The 20,152-nt window shown below is 41.2% G+C and overlaps 1 protein-coding gene across 2 annotated transcripts in view; it reads right to left on the reverse strand.

Annotated features, from left to right (window-relative positions):
* The window catches only part of LOC126484528 (muskelin), a 171,605-nt gene that overhangs the window by 97,395 nt on the left and 54,058 nt on the right, over positions 1-20,152 (reverse strand). For both annotated transcript variants that reach the window (XM_050108077.1, XM_050108076.1), the window contains exon 5: positions 7,910-8,102. In XM_050108077.1, the coding sequence (XP_049964034.1) occupies positions 7,910-8,102 (193 nt within the window). The remainder of the gene's footprint in view (positions 1-7,909; positions 8,103-20,152) is intronic.

The following is a 20,152-nucleotide window of genomic DNA, read 5'->3' on the forward strand; positions in this document are numbered from 1 at the left end:
TAAGAGCACTTTGGAAAATTTAAGATCAAATAAGGCAAAAGGGATAGATAACGTTCCATCACAATTTCTACAGTCATTGCGGGATGAGGCAACATAAAGCTATTCGTGTTTGTATGTAGAATGTATAAATCTGGCAACATACTATCTGCCTTTCAGAAAAATCTCATCCACACAATTCTGAAGACAGCAAGAGCTGACAAGTGAGAGAATTATTGCATAATCAGCTTAACGGCACATGCATCCAAGTTTCTGACAAGAATAATATACATAAGAATGGAAAAGAAAATTGAAGATGTCAAGCAATGGAAAATCCAGGATGGAATGAAACATTATGAAAAGCAAAGTTGCTACTCACCATATAGCGGACATGCTGAGTTGCAGGTAGGCACAACAAAAACAACTGTCACAAATAAAGCTTTCGCCCATTAAAGCCTTCGTCAACAATAGACCACACGCACACACACTGTGGGTGAGGATATAGTTGGTCAGGATGATTAGGAAGGAGGTTGTTGGTTTGGAATCCCTCGGGCGTCAGAAAAGGTCACGCGCTACTTCCCCCCCTACCTCTCCTCTACCCTCCATGTAACCTGCAGCACTTTACTGTCACCACCCCCACCATACTATTCTTCCCTCTCCCCAACCCAGCCACCCCCTTACCGCCACCCAGTCGCCACTCCCATCATGCACTGGTGCTGCTGCTCGGAGTGTGGTTTCAGTTGCCTGACTGTGCAGTCATGTATGAGTTGCATTTGTGTGTGTGTGTGTGTGTGTGTGTGTGTGTGTGTGTGTGTGTGTTCTATTGTTGACAAAGGCCTTAATGGCTGAAGCTTTATTTGTGACAGTATTTTTGTTGTGCCTATCTGTGAGTCAGTACTTTTGCTCAAATTGAGGATGTGTTAGATGATGATGTGTTTGGCTTTAGAACAGATAAAGGCACCACAGAGGCAATTCTGACATTGGGGTTAATAATACAAGCAAGACCACAGAAAGATATAGCATTGCTTCTTGAAAAAAAGTAATGTAAATCACCGCTATACGTGCTCAGAGAATTTTAATTACTATTATCTCTGTATCGTAGTATATAAGAAAAGATTTCATTGTCTTCTCCTCTTCTTAGTCTTCTGTGCCTGTTTGGTTCTGATGTCGCATTTAGATTATGGTCTGTAAAGAATCATTTCTACTATATGTAGTGTATTTAGAATTTCTGCTAAATATATATGTCAGTATTTAATGCATTACGTGTTTTTGTTAGCAGCAAGAAAGTACCTTCCCTGTCCCCTTTATTTAATTAATTATATAACAATTAAATGTTGCCCTGGCCATTTGTAATTGCATAGTTGAAGTGGCGCCATTGCTGTTAAAATTGATAAAAATTTCTTTACAGCTATTTAATTCTGAAAGTATTGTAAGGATTTAATCCCAGTAAATTTAAAGCGGCATCTCATAATAATTTCTATTTCATTTTAGGCCACAGGTACAGTTTTATTGAAATGAATTATTTTAATTGTGTACACTGCCATTGTACTTAGGCAGCTATACCGGAGCATCAAGCCTCACAGAGAAAAGTAATTGTTTGAATATTATATTAAATTTGCTTATCACGTAACATTAAAGAAAGATAATTTTTTTTTTATCCATTGTGAGTAAGATGGATGTCTTCACATTGGAATACATATGATATTTCTGACCACATAGTCCTGAGGAAATTTAGCCATGGGTTTTAATGAATGTAACAGAGATTTTCTTTAATCAAACATTTTCATTCCAAATTAACGGAACATTTTTTTCTCTCTTTTCAAAAAAGTAAGTTAGATGATAAAGATCAAGACACGTTCACAGGATGTGTTGACCAGGAAAAAGCATTCGATAATGTAAAATGGTGCAAGAAGTTTGAAATTATAAGAAAAATAGAGGTAAGCTATAGGGAGAGATGGGTAATATACAAAGAGCCAAGAGGGATTAATGAGGGTGGACATCCAAGAACAAAATGCTCAGATTAAAAAGGATGTAACATAGGGATGTTGCGATTTGCCCCTATTGTTCAATCTGTACATCGAAGAAGCAATGAAGCAATAAATGAAAGGTTCAATGGTGGAATTAAAATTCAAGGTGAAAGGAAATCAATTATATGATTCGCTGATGACACTGCTATCCTGAGTGAAAGTGAAGAAGAATTACATTATCTGCTGAATGGAGAGAACAGTCTGACGATCACAGAATACGGACAGAGAGTAAATCAAAGGGAGATGGAAGTAATGAGAAGTAGCAGAAATGAGAACAGCGAGAAACTTTACATCAGGATTAATAGGCATGAAGTAGATGAAGTTAAGGAATTCTACTAGCTAGGCAGCAAAATTTAATGGCGGACAGAGCAAGGAGGACATCAAAAGCAGACAAGCACTAGCAAAAAAGGCATTCCTGGCCACGAGAAGTCTACTAGTATCAAACATAGGCCTTAATTTGAGGAAGAAACTTCTGATAATCTATGTTTGGAGCATAGCATTGTATGGTACTGAAACTTGGACTGTGGGAAAACCAGAACAGAATAGGATTGAAGTAACTGATATGTGGTGCTACAAATGAATGTTGAAAATCAGGTGGACAGAAGCAGTAAGGTATGAGGAGTTTCTGCACAGAATCGGAGAGGAAATGAATATGTGCAAAACATTGACAAGGAGAAGGGACAGGATGATAGGACATCTATTAAGACACAGAGAATGACTTCCATGGTACCAGTGGGAGCTATAGAGGGCAAAAACTATAGAGGAAGACAGAGATTGGAATACATCCAGCAAATAATGGATGACATAGGTTGCAAAAGCTACTCTGAAATAAAGATGTTGACACAAGAGAGGAATAACAGTTTCAGAAGACAAATGTAGCGCAGTGCTCCAGTTTCAAATTGTCGCTAGAACCTCTCAAAACCAAGTAACTTCTGCTGAAAGGAACCTAGCAAAAAGTCCTAAGAGAAAATTAAACAATGTGAGTATTAAAACTAGTGCAATAATGATATATCTAGGGGTATTCTTGGACGATGATCATAATTTTGCAAGTCATATAGAGGAAGTAGGCATGAATGATACAATTGGGATGAACAAAATAACAACCAGTGCAAGTAGGCAATTTCAACATCCCTTGGATAGAATCAACACATACCACCAATCTATGCTGCCTGAAAAAGAATTGCAACACCCTGAAGTACAAGGTCATTGCATTGGCAAGACAGGTGACAGGTAGTTCATCTTTGTAAGTGAATACGATGAATTCAGACAAACAGAAACACACGTCACAGTAAAGCGTGCCTAAACATTTGCATACATACATAGTGTACACCACTCTGGCAGTAATGCAGGAGAGTATTCTACTTGGAAACAATAAGGGAGCCAAATGGCATCTTGCAACAGGCTGTTTGTAGCATCTTGCACCTATTATTGTAATTCAACAGTGGTTCTTGCAAGCACTGGAAAACGAGTTAATTCCCATGTCTTCATATCCCATACATGCTCAACTGGTGAGAAATGTGACGATCTTGCTGGCCAGGGCAGTAGTTGTACTCCACGAAGAACATGCTGCATCACAACAGCCTTATGTAAGTGTGCACTGTCCTGCTGAAAAAGCACATCACCTTCCTGTTGAAGAGATAGCAGTAGCATGGTGTTAACATCCTGTTCAATATAGTGGAAATTGGTCACTTGACCCTGCAAAAACAGCAAATGGACCACAAGTTGTAACTAATGACCCCCACATCACAAAGCTCAGGATGGGGCAGGTGTGTTGTGGGCGAAAGCTTCCTGGACTGGTCACCTCATCAGGTCTATAACATGCACATGTGCATCCATCATCCACATCTAGACAAAACCTACTCTCATTCCACTCTCCAATCAACCTACTCTCATTCCACTCTCCAATCAACTCTTTCGAGACACCAGTAGCGACTCTTGTCAGTGTTGTGGTGTTAATGGTAGCCTAGCCAGAAGTACACAAGACCTTACTTCTACTGCAAGCAGTCTGTTTCCAATGATCCCGAATGACACTGCAAGTGCAATATTTGCTCACATTTCATCCTGGAATGATGATTAGTCAGCCACTGCTGCTTGCATAATGCCCCGATCTTGACATATTTGTGTACTTCGTGGATATCCAGAGCCTGGTCTACAGGTGTGGGAATGTTCCATAGACCACTGTTGAAAGCAATGATACACCACATATACATTGTGCCCAACATATGCAGCACTCTATAGATACGTCCATCTAGCTTCCCGCAGGCCCACACTGTGACCCTGTTCAAACGGTTGAATCTGTTCATTCGTAGCATGTACTCCATGTACTCATCTGTTGCGCATGGTTGTACCCTAGAGTAAATGTTGCAAACATTGTTCATCTCTAAACTCAGAACAGTTACTGCTTGCAGAGTCAAAACAAAGGGTACACATACAGGTCTCCTGAGCATCATCAGATCACTGACGAACTCAACAAATGAATCATTAATACTACACCACCTCAATATGCGCACACCACTGAACTCAATCCTCGATGGTGTAGTATTCTGTTTCCAGCGTTGTATACTAGCATTGGTCATAGGATACAGTGCGAGCATTTGAGCTTGTAGACTGCAGCTGAAGTCAGTTTTATTAGTCAAAAGAGCTCAATGAGGAGTGTTACTAAAGGGCACCTACTGCATCACCCCGATTGATGTACTGTTAGTAATTCCAGGAATATGTTCGTTTTCGTTAGACTTGGAAAGTAGTAAAAGTGGAGCTCTGAGTAAAATGGAAGTATGAAGGACATCGGAACTGTGGGCGGTACAAAAAAGTTAATATGAGATCGTATATTATAACTGTGGCAAAATAAATGAGACACTTCGGGTAAAGTCAGAAGAACATTTTAATTTTTCCCTAACATCAGGAAGAGACTAAAAATGAGATTTCTTAATCTGGCAAGTGGACTGATAACTGACTGATTATGGCTCATATGTTATGTATCTGTACAAAGTTAAAAGACAGGTAGTTTGATAGTTGTGCCTGTGGCAGTGTGGGTACACACTGTGAGACTGTGCGCTCTACGAAGATGCAGCAGGTATTGGCCGTCAGGCATTAAAGATGCTGGATCCAAAGCAGCACTGAGGAAGAAGTCAGGCTGGCGCATTTTTGAAGATACTGCAACCACAATGTCTAGCAAGTCCAAGGAAACTTCATGTGGCATTCAACCAAACATCAGCATGCTGCCAGCCTAGTGTCTAGACAGTGTACTCTACAGATGGAGAGAAGACAACTGAGTCCAGAAATCACTGAATTCAATGGTTTTTCAAGAACTTACGTGGTGATGTAAGTGTGAAATCTAAGACTTTCCAGCTTATCATGGAATTGCTATTGTTAGTGTTGTCCTATACCTAAGGAACCCTGCCAACAGTGCCTGCTGACTGGTGTAGTACGAGGGTGGACTCAGTAGTGGAAACAAGCATCTACAATGTAAATGCTCCCCAATAAATGAACAAAAATGGAAGAGTCTGTAGTACAAACAGCAGCAGTAGTAGTTGGGTAACTGGTTAATGGTTTTACTGAGTTTTATAGAGGTAGAAAGTAACTATAGTAGTAGCATGCTGTTATTATTCACTAAAGTTCCACATGTAGAGACCTTGTTCTTCCTTGCAAAAGATTAACAAGCAGATAATAACCTTGTTCTTAACACGGGCTCTCCTCGAATTCTTTTTTATTTAATAACAAAATTTTACAAACAAATTGACGAGTTTGACACGACAAGCCTCTTTCTCCCTTGGTGGCCAATCTTTTATGAAAGATTTTGAGGAAAATACATTGTATTCTTCAAGTTTCAACTCTGTAAGCTTTTGGAGGTACGTAGATGACACTTTGGTGGTGTGGCCCAGTAGCAAAGAGAAATTGCATAAATTTTTCGATCATCTGAATTCCATTCATGGGAAGACTCAAATTACCATGGAGATGGAAAAGTACAGATCCCTCAGTTTATTGTAAAACCAACTGCACCCTGGGACATTTTGTCTTTCACAACCCAAGACACAGACCTGCACCAGCAAGCAAACAACTGCCACCTTCCTGCACGGACCAATGGTGCCCTGAATATACTTGTCCACAGAGCACATATGACTGTTGATAAAGACCTACTACAGGAATAACACAAATATCTAAGAAGTTTTTGAAGATAATAGCCATCCATCATGGAATCTTTGCAAGGCTCTGCATTTTAAAGCAAACATGCATGTCTCGCCTAAGGAAACTGATAACGATTCAAGTTCAGGGCCTTCCTACCATTCATAAAGACTGCCTCTTCTAAAATAAGATGTATGATATCTAAACATAAAGTCAAGGTTATTTTTCTGTCAGCATCAAAGACTGCCATACTTGCTAGTTGTGTGATGAGTTGACTCAATAGGAGACAGTGGTGTGTTAATTTGCCTGTCAGTATGGTTTCTCGTGTATTAAATATTTTACCTACCGTTGAGCATTGCACAGAACACTGACGCTATAGACTATCCTCCTGCTACAGCCTGATACATCTGCCATGGCTGAGCACTGTAGACAGGCAATGTACGCTGTAGACTATGAGAATGTCCCGATTTTAACATGTTTCATACTTCTCAAATTCAGTTTCCAGGGAAGCTACTGAAATACATTTCATAAATGATTTAGTTAATCAAGATGATGTTTTTAAACCTTGACAACATGTGGAATCCAGCACAGGCAGTAGTTAACTCTCATAAACAACAATACTTATCCCTAGTAGATCATAATTTGTGAATCACCATCCTTTACAGAGTGGTCTTAGCAGCATGTATCTCCACTGGCCATGTGGTATTTCTTCCACTGTTATCCGCTGTATACTCATACACAACTGGTTCATCCTACCGGCAGATATAAGGTGGAAGGGAGTGTTTTACCATCACTTCAAAGACGACTGAATGATTTACAGTCAAAATATTAGGAGCAGACAAAATCTGGTTACAGCCAAATTTCCAGAATTTTATGAATCAAGTACTATGTCATGACAACATCAAGATTCTCATTAATACCTTTAAGATAACTATGTGGAAACATTTTGTGTGCATTGAAATGAACAGTTGTGTAAACATTCATTCCACCAATACAACTTTTTGTTAACACAAAGTCCTTGTGATTATTGTGGCTGACTATAGCATAATCTTTAATGTCAAATGAAAGAAAAGTAGCAGTCAATCAAATATACCATATCTCTTTCATACGAACGTACCAACACTTCGCTTATGTACTTTTGAAACAACTAACCACTCAGCAATTGTTTTAAACTGAAATTTACGTATAAAATGAAAGACATCTAAATATGCAAAAAGCTTGGGATTTTGTATAAAAGATTACCTATGTGTATGTAAGAAAAAGGAAGAGAAAAGGAAAGAATGTGAAAGAAACTAATTCATGTATCAATCCTACCCTCCTATGTAACTGCAGAGCTAAGCTTTAACAGGCAGCAGCAAAAGAAACTCAAAGTTATAAAAAAATGGTATTACACAAAATGAGACAGAATTCGATATACAGCATCAACACACAAAATAGCTAGAGGATACACTTATTGATAAACTGATAGGTAGGGCATCTGACATCAAAATGAAACCCTACAGGGGAAAAAAGGTGAGAGTAAAATGAAGGAGAATATTTTGAGACGAGTTGGGAATATAGAACATTCACAGTAGTGAAGGACAGATACAACCAAAAAGAACTGGAACATTTCTGGCACAACTCTGCCTATAATTCTGCAGTTTTAAGTAACAGAAATTTATGGAATTCTTTCACATCAATTAAAAAGGTTACACAAATGTAGCACTGCAAAGATCTTCCATTATGATTTTTTCCTTAACTGCTTCAAGGAAATAAAATTGTGGCAGGCTAAATTTAAAACTTACGAGATACTGAGTGTTCCATGAAGTCTTCAGTACCCTCGTAGTCTCCCTTATTAACTAGAATTTCATGTAACTTGCTAAGCAATGGGTCTTCCAATTGTATCTCAGTGTGCCTCTGAAGAGCTTCAAATGCTTCATTATAATTATGTTGGCGGAAGTGTTTCAGACACAGTCTCACTACTTCTCTCTCCTTATACTGTAAAAATTAGGCTGTGTTACTACTACAGTAAACAAACAAAATAAAAGTATGTAAACCAAAAATAATTTATGTGCACATCATTTCACACATCAGACATTTTAAAGGGCCACACAGAGCTGCAGCCAAGTTAACACTAAAATGCCTTCCTGTGATCTACAACATGATACTAATTGGTACAACTAATTACCATAACATTTAACTGATTACAAAAGTAACTAAAGATGAGTCAATAGCACTTTGTTAGACAATACAAGCATTGTTACACTTGCAGATAAATATGACAAAGTTTTAATAATCACTAAACCTCAAGGGGGTGCACTAATTTTTGTACCACGAGTGGGCGTGCGGAGCACTTTGTATACAATTAAAGAATAGCTGTCTTCATGTTACCAAACATGAATGAGCAAGTTTAATTTTAGTTTAATTAAACAACAATAAAATAAACTTTCATTATATGAGCTAAATCACTGTTTAAGTACAAAATAATAAAATAAACTTATATTGGTTCACTCTGCTGCTGAATACAAGTCTTACCCTGTAGTAACGACACACTCAAAGCATTAAACAGCGCAGTTGCATCAGATCACAGCCAACTGCCTATCAGATTGCAAGTTATCTTGTACACAACTGCCTCATTGTGGGATTGTGCTCCTAGCTCCGAATCGCGGCCATTTTTCTTGCCCGGGTCGTACATTTTTTTCTCACCTAGCATGCATTTTATTTTATGTTCCACTGCACAATTTAGCACTGGTTTATCAAAAATGAAGGAATAGGAACAGGCTCACTGTTGTAACGCAACAATGGAATGGTACAAGACAATGTTATTTGTAGTTGGTGCTCTTTATACAAAGGTGCACCCACTCGAGGGTTAACAAACAACCAGATACAGAGGTGCACTTGTTTACAACCTCAACAATAAGAACCACAATTATAAAGGTTCCGACAAATGTATTGCTGTTCTGTAAAACAAAATTATATTTTTAGGTCATTAATATGCCTTGTCAACAGCATCTATTACAAGGAACACAAGAGATTGCTTTACCTCACCATATCAAAATTGTACAGCTGATCTGTTCACTGCAACCAATATTATTAATCAGGAATTACAGTTGGCTATTATCATTACTGCCTATGGTAGTAATCACACAATAAATAGGCATATGCATCACCCCATAAATTGGTAGCTTATAACTAGAGTAACATATTACACAATAACATAAATATATATGTGATGTAAGGCTTTCCCAGTCTATATGCTGTTTGAAGGTGTCTCAGGTGTCCAGCCAGATACGATCGTCGAATGCCTACAATATTTTGGCGAATACCCGTTCGCCATCATCACGTAGTGTTGGGGCAATGGTCTGTCCACCCTCTGCCGCTAGTATTTATCCCTTGCGGGTCAAGCTGCAATTCCATGTGCCAATGGCGTGCGGAGTTTCCACTTGCACCATTGCTCTTTTATAAAGCTTAGTATTGGTTTCCAGGCCTTACTGAGTTGGTAACCAGTGTCCCTGTTGATGAGGTTGTCTGTTACGCAAATTTCTGTGGCCTCTTTGAAGATACAGTCCCAGAAGTTATTTGTGGAGGCCAGTACTTTTGTCTAGTCGTAATACGTTGTGTTCATGCAATGTTCCGCAAGAGCAGATCAGCTTGGCTGGCCTAAGCAGGTGTAGCATTGATGTTCTTTGCATCAATCTTCCACCGTACAAACTGTTTGGCCAATATAGGATTTGCCACAGCTGCATGGAATTTGGTACACAGCCACATTCTTAAGCCAACATCGTCTTTCACCATTCCTAGTAAGGCCTGCGTCTTAGCCGGTGGTTGGAACAGTGTGTCGATCTTGTGTTGCCTGAATGGTCTTCCTATTTTTGATGACACGTTGCCTGCAAAAGGTAGAAACGCCAGGCCTTTTTTCTCTTCTTCCATTTGTTCTTCATCTTGGTCCCTACTGTGCTTTTGTCAGGATGCCATTTGGATTTGGCAGTTGCCGTATCCTTCTTGCAGAACACAGTCTCCAGGTGTTTGAGTTCTGTTGATAGGTTCTGTTTGTCTGAGATCGTATGTGCTCTGTGTATTAAGGTGTTAAGCACTCTGTTTAGCTGAGCTGGATGGTGGCAGCAGGAAGCATGTAGGTGCAGGTGAGTGTGTGTAGCCTTGCAGTACACACTGTGACCTAGCAAGCCATCTGACCTGCACTGAACCAGGACATCAAGAAAGGGTAGTTTTCCATCTTTCTCAACTTCCATAGCCAACTGTACATTATTATGGATGGAATTTAGATGATTTAAAAATATTTGTAACTGATCCTTTCTATGTGGCCAGATTACAAATGTGTCGTCTACATATATTTGCACCAACACCTCCAATTCTCCCAATCACTGAAACAACACCTTCAGCCGAACACACAATCTGAGGGCTACCAACAACAAGGCTGGAGAAATCGGGAGGGAAATGGGCTGGATTATTTTGGGAGCTACACCAGCCAGAAGCACTATCTCCAGAGCAGAGAGAACACCACTGTGCAACCTCAGACAAAATGCAGAGAGACTTATTCTCCCCAGATGACAAGGAGAATACTACTTTCATTCTTGAGAGATGTGGCTATGAACAGAAGATACTGCAATTACTAGATGACCCAGCATATTAGAAAATTAAAACAGACCTGACTAAGAAGAAACAACTAAGCACCTCCAACTTGCTGAAAGATGGCATGCTTGAGGATAAGGACATCAACAGACTTCACCAACACTCAGCGGTAGCACTGAGGATATATGGCCTTCCAAAGATGCACAAAGATGGGATGCAACTGATATATAGTAACATAGGGGCACCGACGTATCCCCAGGCCAGCATCTGGCGATTCTCCCTGGAAGATTCTATCAACTTAATCGGTGAGAAAATCGGAGCAGAGCTGACAACTTTTCAGGCATGTGTTAACATCAACCTACTTTGTCTTCAATGGGCTATACTACGAACAAGTGATGGAGTGGCTATGGCTGTGGCTGTGGCTGTGCCCCCCCCCCCCCCCCCCCCTCCCTCCAGCGGTAGCCTACCTATTCATGGAGAGTTTCAAAGTAACAGTCCTGGAGACTGCCAAACTGAAAACTGTATGTTCCTTCTGATATGTGGATGACACACTTCTAATATGGTCACATGGTAAGGATCAACTACAAATATTTCTGCAATAACTTAATTCCGTACATAACAACATACAGTTCAATATGGAAATCGAGAAAGGTGGACTGCTACTCTTTCTTGATGTCCTGGTGCAGTGCAGGTCAGATGGCTCACTAGGTCACAGTGCATACTGCAAGGCTACACACACTGACCTGTACCTATATGCTTCCAGCTGCCACCATCTGGCTCAGCTAAATGAAATGCTTAACACTTGGTACACAGAGCATATACAATCTCTGACAAACAGAACTTATCAACAGAACTCAAACACCTGGAGACTGTGTTTCGCAAGAATGGATACGAAAACCACCAAATCCAAATGGCCTTCCGACCACATGAGTGCAGTAGGGACCAAAATGAAGAACAAATGGAAGAAGAGAAAAAAGGCCTGGTGTTTCTACCTTTTGCAGGCAATGTGTCATCCAAAATAGGGAGACTATTGAGGCAACACAGGATCGACACAGTCTTCCGACCACCGGCTAAGATGCACAACTTACTAGGAATGGTGAAAGATGATATCAGCATCAAGAAAATGAGCAAACAGAAAATTCCGTGCACCTGTGGCATAGCCTATATTGGTCAAACAGTTCATACAGTGGAAGATTGATGCAAAGAATACCAACGCTACATCCACTTAGGCCAACAAAACCACTCTGCCCTAGCAGAACATTGCTTAATTACTGGATACACAGCGAATTATGACAAGACAAAAGTGTTCGCCTCCACAAATAAATACTGGGACTGCATCTTCAAACAGACCATAGAAATTCACGCAACAGACAACCTTGTCAACAGAGACACTGGTTGTCAAATCAGTACTGCCTGGAAACCAAAACTAAGTTCTATCAAGGAGCAACAGTGCAAGTGGACATGAGGTCATTCTGTCATAGCCACCAAAGAGATATTGCAGCCCACCCCACCACCTAGCATGGCTTCCTCTTCGCCCACCACTGGAAACACTGTGTGCCGTCGTCCCATGGAATAACACCTGGACCAATGAGGGGTAAATACTAGCAGCAGTGAGTGGACAAACCATTGCATCAGCACCACCTGATGATGGCGAAATAATTATTCACCAAAATATCGTGGGCATTTGGCAATTGTATCCAGCTGGACATCCAAGAACCGTCCAAACAACATTAATATCTTCCAAATCATAAAATGTATCATGCATGTATATAGGATAGTTATTAACTAGCATGGTTCATAACAGGTCTATAGTTACCCAAACATTTTAGGCGAAATTGGCAGGGAAGTTCAAATTTGAAAATTAATTTACACATCTAAGGTCAGAAATATTTCAGTGAACCACATCTGACAATTAAAAATAAAACAGAAGAGCAAATAAAAACCCAGTTGTATTTTTAATGACAAATGCAAACATTGGCCACTTGAAAGAAAAAGGAAACAATCTTAAATAGAATGGTTTCTGCAGACACACAATTCAAACTGGAAGAGATTTTTTTCTGTTATATGTTAAAATGTATGAAAGCAGAACATAAAAGCCACTGAGAGATGAAACAGATGTTAACTGTGATTCTTGAGTTTCTCCCGGCGTATTTGATAATCAAAATATCCACGGGTATGCTGCCGGTCTATAGTGTCCAACGGGCACAATATTTCGGCGATCAAACATGTCGCCATCATCAGGTGAACTGACGGACTGAGCTCCTGTGAACGTGCCGGCACGGAGATCCGTACGCTATGGCTGCTCAGAGGGAACTGGGTTCGGTCGCGGCGGCGGCCGATTTAAATACCCTCCGCCCGCGGCGCGCTCCCTCCGCCGTCCGCGCCCAGCGCCACGGTCGTGCGGTGGAACAGATTGCGACGGCGTCTGAGATGACGTCGGTGTGATGGCTCTGTCCGCCGTGGTCGTCACAACTATACGTCTGCTCGATTTACTCTTGATTAACCCGATCGCTGGTTCCCAAGCCTTGCTAAGATTATAGCCACAGTCACGGTTTATGAGGTCGTCATTGGTGCGAATTTCGATGGCCTCTCTAACAACGCTGTCCCAGTATCTCGACGTCTGTACCAGAATCCTCGTGCGGTCATACTCCATGGCGTGATTTTCCGACAAACAATGTTCAGCGACCGCCGACTTGCTCGGATACATCAGTCGAGTGTGCCTCTGGTGTTCACGGCATCGATCCTCGACGGTACGCATCGTCTGACCAATATACGACTTGCCACATTGACACGGAATCTGGTACACGCCGGCCTTCCTCAAACCGAGGTCATCTTTGGCGCTCCCCACCAGTGCACGAGTTTTATTTGGAGGATAAAACACAGTTCCGACGCGGTGTTTCTTCAGAATGCGGGCGATTTTTCCCGAGAGTGCGCCTGTGTATGGAATAAATGCAGTGCCTACCTCCTCCCTCGTGACTTCATCCATCTCAACAGGTTGTGCTGCAGTGGTTGGGCAGAGAGCACGTTGAATCTGCCACTCTGAGTACCCATTTTTTCGAAATACAGTTCTCAGATGTTCCAATTCCTGGGGTAGACTCTCTGCGTCAGAGATAGTGCGCGCCCTATGTACTAGAGTTTTAAGTACCCCATTCCTCTGTGAAGGGTGGTGGCAGCTGTCTGCATGCAAATACAGATCAGTGTGCGTAGCTTTCCGATACACCCCATGACCTAGGGTGCCGTCAGCCCTTCTCTTGACCAAGACGTCAAGGAAAGGTAATTTACCCTCCGTTTCAGTCTCCATAGTGAATTTGATGTTGGGGTGTATGGAGTTTAGATGTGTAAGGAAGTCAAGGAGTTTATCCATACCATGTGGCCAGATGACGAACGTGTCGTCAACGTAACGGAAAAAGCAAGTAGGTTTCCATACGGATGACGACAGGGCTTCCTCCTCGAAGTTCTCCATGTACAAATTCGCTACCACCGGTGAGAGTGGGCTACCCATGGCGACTCCCTCTGTTTGTTCATAGTATTCTCCATCAAAAAGAAAATACGTGGAAGTCAAGACATGCCTAAAAAGTTCAGTGGTCTTCTCGTCAAACTTCTGACTAATCAATTCTAGTGACTCTCGCAGGGGTACCCTCGTAAACAAGGAAACGACGTCAAAACTCACCATGATATCTGACTCATCCAACCTGAAGCTATCAAGGCGTTTGTTAAATGCCGTTTGTTCGATGCCGTGAACACCAGAGGCACACTCGACTGATGTATCCGAGCAAGTCGGCGGTCGCTGAACATTGTTTGTCGGAAAATCACGCCATGGAGTATGACCGCACGAGGATTCTGGTACAGACGTCGAGATACTGGGACAGCGTTGTTAGAGAGGCCATCGAAATTCGCACCAATGACGACCTCATAAACCGTGACTGTGGCTATAATCTTAGCAAGGCTTGGGAACCAGCGATCGGGTTAATCAAGAGTAAATCGAGCAGACGTATAGTTGTGACGACCACGGCGGACAGAGCCATCACACCGACGTCATCTCAGACGCCGTCGCAATCTGTTCCACCGCACGACCGTGGCGCTGGGCGCGGACGGCGGAGGGAGCGCGCCGCGGGCGGAGGGTATTTAAATCGGCCGCCGCCGCGACCGAACCCAGTTCCCTCTGAGCAGCCATAGCGTACGGATCTCCGTGCCGGCACGTTCACAGGAGCTCAGTCCGTCAGTTCACCTGATGATGGCGACATGTTTGATCGCCGAAATATTGTGCCCGTTGGACACTATAGACCGGCAGCATACCCGTGGATATTTTGATTATCAGATGTGAACTGTTCACACTGCAGTGTTAAGGTGCACATACAAAACAAGCAAATTACCCCTTCACTATATGCCGGTAAAGTCAGCTTGAAAACAGCAGGAAGAATATTCACATGTTATCTAATAGGATAGTACACAATGGAAGCAGATGGCAGTGCCAACAGAGCTGACAGGTCCCAGCTGACTAACCAGAAAGAAAACATTCTTTGCATGATTCAGTGCAGCTGTTGGTTGACTCAATAGACAAGGAGAATGAAGGTGCACATACACCAGATGCCCTGCAATTTTTCTCAAATGAGTATCTGTTTATTTATTTATATAATAGAAAGAAACATTCCACATGGAAAAAATATATTAAAAAAAGATGCTGTGACTTACCAAACAAGAAAGCACTAGTAGACAGACACAATAAAAAACACACACACAAATATCAAGCTTTCGCAACCCACGGTTGCTTTATCAGGAAAGAGGGAAGGAGAGGGAAAGATAAAAGGATGTGGGTTTTAAGGGAGAGGGTAAGGAGTCATTCCAATCCCGGGAGCGGAAAGACTTACCTTAGGGGGAAGAAGGGACAGATATACACTCGCGCGCACACACACACACATATCCATCCGCACATATCAATGGATGTGTGTGTGTGTGTGTGTGTGTGTGTGTGTGTGTGTGTGTGTGTGTGTGTGTGTGTGCGCGCGCACACACACTAGTGTATGCCTGTCCCTTTTTCCCCCTAAGGTAAGTCTTTCCGCTCCTGGGATTGGAATGACTCCTTACCCTCTCCCTTAAAACCCACATCCTTTTGTTTTTCCCTCTCCTTCCCTCTTTCCTGATGATGCAACCGTGGGTTGCAAAAGCTTGATATTTGTGCGTTTTTTGTTGTGTCTATCTACCAGCACTTTCTCGTTTGGTAAGTCACAGCTTCTTTTTTTAATATGTTTATTTATTTATTTATTTATTTATTGGTTATTTAGCCTGACCCCATTAGGGCCTTAAGGACCTATCTTAAAACTGACCAGGAAAAACTCATATTAAAGATTTCACAAATAGTTCACAGTAATAATAGTCATAATATTAACAATGATAATAGTCTTAATAATATTAGCAATGATTATAGCAATAATTGACACTCATAATAATAATAATAATAATAATAATAATAATAATGATAGTGAATGGCATAAGGAATTACATGAATTATTTTAGTACATTTGAGTCTATGATTAGAGTTATTAGGAGTCAAAGAACATAGATGAAGGAGAAGACAGTAGAAGATAGGAAACAATAACATACAAACACAGAACTCTGCTCTCTGCTGACAAGTCGAGGGGTGATGGGGCAGGAAGCTGAAGGGGGAGGGGGTGGGGGAGAGTTGTGTGGTAGAAGGAATTTGTGAGACTAAACTGCAGATTTGAGTATGGGATGGATAGATATTGTGATAAGATGTAGGCCATTATCTGTCTTTTGAAGTTTGTAAGGGATTTGGTTTCTCTGATATTTTTTGGAAGATCGTTCCCAAGTTGGATTCCTGATATGGAGAATGATTTAGAGAATATGGCAGTGTTATGTGCTGATACAGAGCCAATTTTACTGTGTTGTGGGGGGAGGGGGGGGGGGGATGTTTCTGCTGTGCTCTTCAGAAAGTAGTGTACAAGTTGACAATAAATAAGAGAAGATGATAGAGAAAGCATAGGATATGATAGTCTCTACACTTACTGGCATGTAACCACAATAATTTATTGTAGTCAGGAATGATATGGGATAAAAAGTGAATGCACAAATGTACCGTGCACAAGCAATCATCATCAGTTCCAACCTGTATGAGCTTTTGTATGAAAGGCCTTGGAAAATAGCATCACCATAGAGAAGTAAGGGAGTATAAGTGACTCTACAAGCTTCTTTTTAGGAGCAAAAGGAATCACTTCTTTATATTTATGTAGTGAGTGAAGTGACACTGACACCTTCTTACAGACTGCAATTGTGTGTTCAGTCTAATCTAGGTGGTGGTCCATAATTATTCCCAAGTGCAGAAGAAGAAAAGGTTATTTCTGTGCCATTTAGAATCAATAATCAAAATTATTCTCTGTATTGAGGGTAATGAGTCTTTTATGAGTGAGTAAGACTGCCTGAGTTTTAGGTGTGTTAAGCTTCAAACCTAATTTCTGTGCCCAGTCTGACAAGGCAAGTAAATTAGCATTTATATGCTGCATGGCTGGGCACAAGTTTGTTGGGTTTGGATTAGATATAGCTGGTGATGATCAGCTCACAAGTGGTATTTACAGTGGGAGAGAACAGTTGAGACATCATTAACATATAATGAGAATAGTAGCAGGCCCAATGCTGATCCTTGAGGGAATCCTGATACTGGAATCTTGACACTACGTTCCTCCAGTGTGACCTTTTTGGTCCAATCATTACACATTGCTGGTGCAATGTGAGGTATGAGTAGAACCATTCTACAGCACTTGAAGAAAAGTTTAGGCTTTTGAGTTCAGCAAGTAAATTGTCGAAGTCCACAGTGGTCAAATGTTTTACTGAAATCTAAAAAGCATATAATAGTAGCCTGTTGTTTGTCCATGGCTTGTTTTAAATCATCAGTCACTTTTATAAGAGCAGTCACTGTGCTGCCATTTTGCCAACCAGACTGGTGTCTAAAGGACAGAATCCAGCTTTACTATCATGCTACAGGTGCTAAGCGAGCAAAACAAAGTTCCATTTCTTAATATGAATGTTTGAAAACATGAGAATGCGACAGTAGCAGCATACTGGAAGCAAATGTTTAGCCAAATTAGAGGAACAGGTAACAAGAGCAGAAATATAAAACTGAATGAAGCACAAAAGGAACAGGACACTGAACTTGATAAAGAATACACTAGACAAGATCACAATATGAATTCTGGTAAAATGTTAAAAATAATATTTCATAAGCAAGGAATGAGATAAACTTTAATGCAATTGAGGCAGAACAACATTCTGAAACTGGAACAATTATACCCTGAAGAACACTGTGCACTCCATAACTTTATTTGCATTTTATACAGCATATACCAACTGAGTATAGCCTACCTTGATGGTTAAGTAATAAATTAGATAATGAACATGGTTTTGCAACAGACTAAACAGTCAGTTTAAAAAAAATACGGTGATGCATTTACAAGAGGGAATAATATTTTATGTATAAGTACTTAGAATAGGAGAGTACCATTTGGAATGGCTTTTCTTTGATTTATGACATTGAAATTTATCTTTATTTGGTCATACAATTAACAATTTTTTTTATGCACTGAAGTGCCAAAGAAACTGGTATAGAGATGCATATTCAAATACAGAGATGTAAACTGGCAGCATACGGCACTGCTGTCAGCAATGCCTTTATAAGACAAGCAGTGTCTGGTACAGTTGTTAGATTGATTCCTGCTACTGCAGCTACAAGCTGCGGCTACTAGATTTAAGTGAGTTTGAATGTGGTATTGTAGTCGGCACATAAGCGATGGGACACAGCATCTCCAAGGTAGTGATGAAGTGAGAAGTTTCCTGTATAACCATTTCACGAGTGTACCGTGAATATCAGGAATCCAGTAACACAACAAATCTCCGACATCGCAGCGGCAAGAAAAAGATTCTGCATGAAAATAACCAATTACAACTGAAGAAAATTGTTCAAGGTGACAGAAGTGCAACCCTTCTACAGATTGCTGCAGATTTCAACGCTGGGCCATCAACAAGTGTCAGCGTGTGAACAAATCAACGAAACACCATCGATATGGGCTTTTGGGGCCGAGAGCCCACTCGTGTACCCTTTATGACTGCACGACACACAGCTTTATGCCTCACCTGGGCCCATCAACACTGACATTGGACTGCTGATGACTAGAGACATGTTGCCTGGTTGGACAAATCTCATTTCAAATTGTATCGAGTGGATGGGCATGTACGGGTATGGAGGCAACCTCATGAATCCATGGATCCTGCATGTCAACAGGCAACTGTTCAAGCTGGTGGAGGTTCTGTAATGGTGTCGAGTGTGGGACCTCTGATATGTTTAGATATGACTCTGACAGGTGACACATAAGTAAGCATCCTGGCTGATCACATGCATCCTTTCATGTCCATTGCGCATTCGGATGGACTCTGGCAAATCGAGCAGGACAATGACACACTCCACACATCCAAAATTGCTACAGAGTGACTCCAGGAACACTCTTCTGAGTTTAAATATCTCCACTGGCCACCAAACTCCCCAGGCATGAACATTATTGAGCATATCTGGGATGAAACTTCCTGGCAGATTAAAACTGTGCCTGACTGAGACTCGAACTCGGGACCTTTGCCTTTCGCAGACAAATGCTCTATTATCTGAGCAAGGTTCGCAGAAAAGCTTCAGTGAAGTTCGGAACGTAGGAGGCGAGGTGCTGGCAGAATTGAAGCTGTGAGGAGGGGCCGTGAGTCGCACTTGGGTAACTCATATGGTAGAACACTTGCCCGCGAAAGGCAAAAGTCCCGAGTTCTAGTCTCGGTCTGGCACACAGTTTTAATCTGCCAGGAAGTTTAATATCAGTGTACACTCCGCTGCAGAGTGAAAATTTCATCCTGGAGTCATATCTGGGATGCCTTGCAACATGCTGTTCAGAAGAGATCTCCACCCTCTCGTACTCTTAAGGATTTAAGGACAACCCAGCAGAATTCATGGTGTCAATTCTCTCTGGCACTACTTCAGACGTAAGTAAAGTCCATGCCACATTGTGTTGTGGCACTTCTGCATGCTCACAGGGACCCTACGCAATATTAGGCAGGTGTACCAGTTTCTTTGGCTCTTCAGTGTGACATTGTTACAGGAATACTATTCTGAAAACAAAATTTAGTGTCAATGAAGTGTTTGTTAACATAAAGAAAAGAAGAGCTGAAGGGCCAAACTATGGATCCAAAGGTATCATGATCCTATCCCCAGTCAGTCTTCGGATTTCAATCTGTTGCTTACCACTTCTTTCGCCATTGGCAATAATTGCTAGTATGAAAAATGCAGAGTTGCACAATAGTCTGGAGCCCACGTTAAACTGTAGGCCCCAATAGCCAGCTATGTAAATGCAATGGCAAACAATCTCCAAAAGTACACAAGTGGGGTATACAAATCACTCTTCAGATTGATGAGA

The sequence above is a fragment of the Schistocerca serialis genome, chromosome 6 (genome assembly GCF_023864345.2).
Source record: "Schistocerca serialis cubense isolate TAMUIC-IGC-003099 chromosome 6, iqSchSeri2.2, whole genome shotgun sequence".
In the NCBI taxonomy this organism is placed as follows: domain Eukaryota; kingdom Metazoa; phylum Arthropoda; class Insecta; order Orthoptera; family Acrididae; genus Schistocerca; species Schistocerca serialis.